General features: G+C 33.1%; 1 protein-coding gene across 1 annotated transcript; it reads left to right on the top strand.

Moving 5' to 3' along the window:
• Nucleotides 1–1,598: 1,598 nt before the first annotated feature.
• On the top strand, nt 1,599–2,536 carry LOC101436062 (olfactory receptor 6C2-like). The gene is given in 2 exon segments (XM_012520890.2): nt 1,599–1,929; nt 1,932–2,536. Coding segments are annotated over 2 exon segments (936 nt in total).
• Nucleotides 2,537–8,553: the final 6,017 nt, after the last annotated feature.

The following is an 8,553-nucleotide window of genomic DNA, read 5'->3' as shown; positions in this document are numbered from 1 at the left end:
CTTAAAATATGGGGAAGAAAGACAGGGGATGAAGTGTGCAAATCATAGAAGACCCTATCTATGAAAAACCTTGCATGTCACACACAAGAAGATTAATCTTTAACAAGAAATGGTTAACACTGGAAGAGGAGAAGTCTCAGATGGGGCATGGTTTTACTTTCAGAATGCAGACTGTAAAGGGTCTGTGAATAGTCGACTGGTTATGTACATTGAGCAGTGGTTTCATGGGGGAACGATCTGGGCTTTGTCATCAGTCACATAAATGATGATCTCTTCCATTTGACTAGTTGAAATCATCTCTACAAAGTATTGCATAAAAATAACAACAACAAAAAACAGGAAACAAGAAGGAAGAGTTCTGAAGATAGAATATTGGGAAGTGCCAATAATTCCTAGAAGGGTCAAGAAAGAAGTGTCTGTGTAGGACAGTGAAGAGAGAGCTCTACGGTTTGGAGGAAATACAAAATGATGGCAGGGAAACCATTTGAAGAATGAATGAACTTTAAGGAAAAAATTTTGTGAGGATGCAGTCATGATAAAAACTAAAATGTGCCATTGACTTCAACAATAAGAAGTCCTTATATAATTTGGAAAAGTAGTAGACTTTGGACGTGAAAGTAAATTAACACTGGGTTGAAGCATAAACTGAGTGGAGATATGAGAAAGTGAAGACATTAATGAATTTTCAATGTTATTGAAAACAATAAAATAGGCATAGCTGGAAAAGCACATTTAATGATATTAAATGTATTTTTAACTTCAGTGGCTTTGAGAGAAAAAGAATCAATTAACTGAAAATAACCGAAATTTCAATTCATTAACTGAAACACAACATGAAAGCATATGAGGATATTCATTTTTGTAAATACCTTGAACACATTTTCTCATACTATATTTAAAATACTTGAATAAGAAATCATCTGTCTACACTACTGTGCTGGAAAAAAGGTAATAAGGAATATAAATAGAGACGCATAAAGAGATAAAGGAAGAATCAGGACCCAGTGTTGTGTTTTGATGTTCTCATTGTTGTTGGTTTATATTCCAGGACAAGTGAATCTAACACTTAAAGCAACCTTTTGATATCATAATAACAATGGAAGAGAATTTATGTTCTTAATTACCTGCATATGTCCTATATCCAAGGTTGTCAAGGATGAAAAGAACAACTATTAAGTACTCATGAAATGGCATCGTTTTTTTTCTAACCTATGTGTCAAACTAATGAATGTAATGATTACAAGAGTTAAAGCACATTTTTAAATTCTGAGGGGCAAAGGATGGTATTAGAAAAAGTGGCATGAATTCAGAATAACATAAATACTTAAGACAATCTCCGCTGCCTATATCACACGTAAAATGTAGAAAGGCTACTGGAAGAGTGGCAAGATTGATTAAGTTGCAGGGGGAGAAACTAAATTTATGCCAGCTTGTTTAGCTTTAATATACAGGGTCTTTTGCTATAGGGTTTGAATATCTACCTCCTCATGAAAACTCTTTGATATATATATATATATATATATATATATATATATATTTTTTTTTTTTTTTTTTTTTTTTTTAATATACAAATTCGGTACAGATGTCAAAAAGCAGCGATGGGAAACTACACTGCAATTATAACCTTCATCCTGCTGGGACTGACAGAGGATCCTCAACTGCAAGTTCTTCTTTTTGTCTTTCTATTTCTCACTTACATGATGAGTGTAACAGGGAACCTGATTATTATCATCCTCACATTGCTGGACTCCCACCTTAAAACTCCTATGTATTTTTTCCTCAGAAACTTCTCCTTCTTAGAAGTGTCATTCACTACTGTCTGTATTCCTAGATTCTTGTACAGTTTATCAACTGGGGACAATACCATAACTTATAATGCTTGTGCAAGTCAAATATTTTTTGTTTTACTTTTTGGAGCAACAGAGTTTTTCTCCTGGCAGTCACGTCCTATGACCGCTACGTGGCCATCTGTAAACCTCTCCATTACATGACCATCATGAGCAGCAGGGTCTGTATTTTATTAATCATTGGCTGTTGGGTGGCTGGCTTGATGATCATTGTCCCACCCCTCAGCTTCGGACTCCAGTTAGAATTTTGTGACTCCAATGCCATTGATCATTTTAGCTGTGATGCAGGTCCACTCCTAAAGATCTCATGCACAGATACGTGGTTAATAGAACAGATGGTTATCCTCATGGCTGTCTTTGCACTCATCATCACCCTGGTGTGTGTGGTTCTGTCCTACACATACATCGTCAGGACAATTCTGAGATTCCCTTCTGCCCAGCAAAGAAAAAAAGCCTTTTCTACCTGTTCATCTCACATGATTGTGGTATCCATCACCTATGGAAGCTGCATCTTCATCTATGTCAAGCCTTCAGCAAAGGAAGAGGTGGCCATAAATAAAGGCGTTTCAATGCTCACTACTTCTGTTGCTCCCATGTTAAACCCCTTCATTTACACACTGAGAAACAAGCAAGTCAAACAAGCTTTTGATCACTCCATAAAGAGGATTGCATTTCTCTCAAATAAGTAGAAAATTTGTGGACTCAAAGTAAAGTAAAAGAACAAAGTCTCTATTTATGTCCTCTGCCTCATTTCACTTTTTTCTGTCTAGAATTTAGTCTGATTAAATTTCTCAAAGATTTCTTTTTAATTTACATTTTTAATTGTTGCAATGTCTCATTTAGAACATCAAACATTGCATCAAAGTGAGTCATTTATCTCAAGACTACTGCCCTTATGATAACTAAGAGTACTGTACTGATGTTTCCACTTAATTGTTGACAATTTAAAACTTATTAATGGCATTACTGTTTAATAACCCAATACTTCATCATAGACTGAACTTAATTATTAAATTGAAAGAGTAAAGTTTCCCCTTTTTCTTACCCTCAAAATAAAGCAAAACCAGATTTCACATGGAAAGAGCACTTACTTGAAATAAAAACTCAATTTTTAACCAGTTTCAATAAGACCAGGGATCTTTAAACCATGGGAAACAGAGCTTCTCAGAGAAATGTAAGACTTCTTAAAAAATTTTAATATTGCATTCTCATGTCACCATAATCAAATCGCTCATTTAAAACTAAATGCATACATAGTGCTTTCCTTTATTGTGAAATAATGAAATATATAAAGAAGAAACTAAATCAAATCTCAACTTCTAGTCTTTTTGTCAATGCTCTATGGATGGAAGGGAAGTAATAATAATTAAAAGTGTACAAATTAAATTCAAGGTAAATTTTATAGTAATAGTTCCAGTTTCTTCCTCTGAAACAATTATCAAAATTAATATTGTAAATTCAAGAATCAAAATAAAAAATACGATAACAACAAATAAATAATTTAAAAAGATAAACCAAAAATGACATTCTGTCCAGGACATTTAAATAATGATAACAGCAAAATGCAAAATGAGGTATCGGTGAAAAGAATGTGGCTTAAGTGATTGGCTTCCTGTCTACCATACCAGAGGTCCAGGGTTCAATTCCTGGGACCTCCTGATGAAAGGCAAGCTGGTCTGCGAGCACTGCCAGCCTGCGCATGAGTGCCGGCCTGTGAAGGAAGAGCCGACCCATGCAGAGAACTAATGCAGCAAGATAACCCAATGAAAAGAGACAGAGAGGAGAGATTATAAGAGACCAGGGAGCTGAGGTTGTACAAGAGACTGAGCACCTCTCTCCCACTCAGGAAGGTCCCAGGATAAGTCCCCTGTGAAGCCTAAAGAGAATTCAAGCAGACACAGAAGAAGACACAGAGTTCAAAACAATGAGGGGACATTGAAATAAATAAATAAAATAAATCTTTAAAAAAAGCTATACCAACAGGAACTTGGGAATAATGAGAACTGAGAAATGGGAACATGTCCCCAATCACTAATAAGATGTATAACTATTTTTTATATTACATAAGAACACTTTACTTAAAATGCAAATATTTAATTTCAAACAAATCAAAAATTGAAATTTATTTATTATGGGTTACTAAATCAGAATAGATGCATTACAGTAGATTAGGAGGAAAATCAAATTTTAAGTTTTGATAAAATTGGATAACTCAAGGCTAACTGAAAGATCTAGGATAAGAAGGTTATCCAACCAGCAGAAAAAGAAAAAATAAAGAACTACAAACAGGATTAAGTTTTAGAATTATAATCAATAGAACAATTGAATAAAATATTCCTAAATGAAGTGCATACAATTTGAGGCAATGAGCATTACATATGAATGTAACAAACACATTAATAAACCTCTACTCATAACACCTCCCATCGTTAAGTATAATCTCTGAAAGCAAATAAGTACTTGTATAGGCTACCAGGGAAAAAGACAAGAACAGCAAAAATAAATTCTGAAATCAATTTACAAACACAGGAAATATTTACGTTAAAATTTTAGTGGGTTTTTACATAGTCATTGAATATTTTTGTAAATTATTTTCCATTAGCAGGATTTAGAAAATAAATCCATTTTTCAACTACCAATGACGTGTCCACTCTTTTCAAACGTTATTATTAATACTTTTAACTATCACATGAATATAATTCAGTTGTGTCAAAATGCAGAGTCAAGAACATTGAGTAAATTGAGTATTTTATCATAGGTAGAAAATGATGGAGACTGAATTATCACTTCAAGACATACTCAATTCATTACAATACACTCCTCTCAGTCAGCAGCTTAACGTTAACAGGGAGGAGTGAAGAAAAACCCTGTAATTAGAGTATATAAACTGGCAAGGCAGTAGATCTACCTCTGCTTGCAATAATGCACTCTTCGTTTATCAGTGTGTTACCTTATATTATATCTTGCTTTTATTTAATTGTTTTATTGACATTGTAAAAGTCAATGTAAAGTCTACTAAACATTGTAATTCATGTTACTGATGCTGTGTGCCATAATCAATTGTCATATTTAAGATTTTATGTTTTGATAAAGAGAATGAGATAAAATTGTATTTATCTTCACCCTGTGAATTTTGAAGCATATTTAATATCAACATCACCTAATGGAGCATTCACCATAGAGCTCTCTTGTATTGAAATCACTATAAGAAATATCTGAGTCTGGAAACCTGCACAAGAAAATCTTTGAAATATTCATTATGAAGGCCAAAGTAATTACATGTCATTTAGTACTGCACATTTAATCAAAGAATCTGTTGTTAATAAATGAATGCAGCTATTATATATGATATGTTTGCAGAACAGAATTAAAAGCATTTTAAAAGTAATTGCTAATTTAAATAATATACTTCAAATCTATACATTAAAACAAGAAAATGTTTAGGATATCAATGTATAAAATTGAATCAGATAGAGAAATGAAGAGCAAAGAAACTTGAGTCAAATAGCATTTTTACTACAACCTTCTCTATAAGTGAGTTTATATGTAATAACCACAAAGATGTGCAAAAGACATAATTAATATTTAATATTAGAAACATTGATAACTTTACCTGGGGTGAAAAGTCCCATTCTTTTAAACTAGATGTGAAAGTTATAAGTGGAGGGAGTAAAAGAGATAGAAATAAAAGGAAAGAAGAAAAAAAATTCTTAATACAAGTCTCTTTACTGATAAAACTTATGAACAGCAACCAAGAACACCGAACAGAGCCTACAATGGTTTCCTATGTCCCTGGGAACATTTGAAATGCATAAATCCATTTCTCATATGAACTAGAATGAACAAATGTTGGATCTATCCACTGCCCCCTTGACTCAAAATGCAGATAATATATATACAACTGTTATATTATTTTATAACTTATTTTCTCTCCTTTAGTTATAATATTTAGTTGATCTAAGAGTAGCACTCAGTTAAAGTACACAACAGCAAAATATCAGGAACATGCAGAGCACATGAAATGTCTCCATCATTGTAAGCATATTTATGAATTTCAAAAATGTAAAAGTAGCTTTATTGGACTTTCTTGTGACAATATGGACTAACCTTCTCATTTACCACAATAATAAAACTAGAAAAACATACCCACAACTACTTGAAGTACAAATAGGCAGAAATTGGAAGGAAAATGGTTTTTGAAAATCTTTAAAATCATTCCAGATTAGTCCATAATTCCCAGACTGACTATTCATCCAGAGGCACTTCTCAGTTCACAGAGGTGCTCAAGAACATGGCACAAGCTAAATGCAACACTCTTAACTAAACGAGGAAATAGATTTCAGAATTTGAGTCTCCCAGAGGTACGAGAAAAGATGGGAACAAATCCAGAGAGATAGGTGACTTAATTTTGTGACCCCCAAAATCAACACACAAATTCCCTTCAAATCATTAACTCTGAATCTGCACATAAAAAGAAGAAAATACCAAATACAAAAACAAAAATAAAACAGAATAGAAAGTGGCTGGGAGTGCTCAGGTATAACGGAGATTTTATCCTATGTCCAATACTGGGGAAACAAAATTTGGATTTGAAGTCATATCATATTAAAGGAGCTTGGTAAATAGCCCAGTCTCTTGTTGAAATCACAGACAATATATTCCTTAGGTATAGTGAAACAACTGAATAGAATAATCCTTACAAAATCTGAAGCTAATCCACTACAGGATGAAAAAGCTGCCTTAGTCTTCCATTTAATCAATTTTAAGCTTTTATTATTATATGAGAAAAAAATTAAATATAATACCACAAGTGATGGGATACAAAATTATCCAAGAAAGAAACTGAATGATGGAAAATGAAGTGGCTATGTGAATATCAAACCAGTGAAATCTTAAGACCAGAAATATTACTAGAGATGAGAAGTGAAATTTAATAGTGATGAAAGTGACAACTAAGTATTAAGTCTTAGAATTCTAAGCACAAGTCTTAGAATTTCAAAGTTTAGAGAGTTACAGGACTCATTTTTCTTCCAAAAATAGTAAGAGGACAGGCAGAAACTGTCCAGAACAATAGGTCTTGGGCTCAGGACTTAAAGACCTAGAATAAATTATACCAAATGTCAAAGAAGGGTCCTAACACAAAGCCACTCAATGCTAAATCACTATGCAAGAGATACAAACTGATCATGAGAGTAAACTCACCATAATAATCAGATTATTAGACATCAACAAAAAATTACAAGCCATACTGAGAAAGAGGAAGTAATGGCCCAGGCAAAGAAACAAATTAAAACACCAAATGAGCCACAAGATTTGAAGCAATTAATCAATGATGTTCATGCAAATCTCCTAAATCAATTCAAGGAGTTGAAGGAAAATATGGTTAAAGAAATAAAGAACCTTAAGAACACCATGGGTGAGTACAAAAAATATGAGATAAAACAGGTAAAATTGAAAAGACAGAAGAACAGATAGATTAAAGAATAGAAAAAAAAAATGAGTAGGACCTCAGAGAATCCAATGATAGTCTGAAGTGCATCAACAAATATAACCTGGGAGTTCCAGGAGGAGGGGAAAAAAAAAAGGGCAGAAATATTATTTGAGGAAATAATGGTTGAAAATTTTCCAACTTTCAAGAAAGACATGAATATTCTTATCCAAGAAGCACAATGGACTCCAAACAGAATAAATCCAAAAAGACTTATATAAACACAGGTGCTATTCAGAAGTTCAAATGCTAAAGATAAAGAGAGAATTCTGAAAACAACAAGAGAAAAGTGGTACTTCCCAAACAAGGGATGTCCAGTAAGATTTGGCACAGATTCTCATAAAAAACAATGGAGATGAAAAGACAGTGAAATCGTATATTTAAAATACTGAAAAAGTAATACTGCCAGCCAAGAAATTGTCCTTCAAAAATGAGGGTGAATTTACTCCCTAATCTTGAAGATTTTGTAAAAACTAGAAAGTTCATAAACATGAGGCCAGCTCTACAAGAATCAGTAAAGGGAGATCTGTGACCTGAAAGTAAAGGAGAAAAAGGAGGCTTGGAGGAGGTTGTAGAAATGAAGATTATCAGAAAGGGTACCCAAAAAAGTAAAAGGACAGACGAAAATAAGATATGACATATGAAAGCCAAAGGATAAAATGGTCAAAGTACATAATGCCTTTACAGTAATAGAATTAAATGTTAATGGATTTAACTCCTCAATCAAAAGAGACAGGTTGACAGAATGGATTAAAAAAACAACAACTCTAAACCATCCATGTGCGGTCTACAATAGATTCACTTTAGGCCTGAGGGTACAAAGAGGCTGAAAGTGAAAGACTGGAAAAAGATATTTTATGCAAACAGTCACCAAACAAAAAGCAAGAGTAGCTATATTAATATCACACAAAACAGACTTTAAATGCAAAAATGTTATAAAAGAGCCAGATGGCCATTATATATTAATAAAAGGGCAATACACCAGGAATAAGTAATAATTATAAATATCTGTGCACTTAACCAGAGTGTTCCTAAATAAGTGAGGCAAATTCTGACAAAGATGAAATGAGAAACTGATGTCTCTACAATAATATTTGGAGACTTCAATACACCACTCATCAACAGATAGAAAAGCTAGACAGAGGGTCAGCAAGGAAAACAGAGAACTTTAATAATTTATAAAGGAGCTAGACCTAATAGCCATACACAGAACATTAC

Source organism: Dasypus novemcinctus, chromosome 12, assembly GCF_030445035.2.
Source record: "Dasypus novemcinctus isolate mDasNov1 chromosome 12, mDasNov1.1.hap2, whole genome shotgun sequence".
Lineage (NCBI taxonomy): Eukaryota > Metazoa > Chordata > Mammalia > Cingulata > Dasypodidae > Dasypus > Dasypus novemcinctus.
This window is presented reverse-complemented; position numbering and strand designations above follow the sequence as displayed.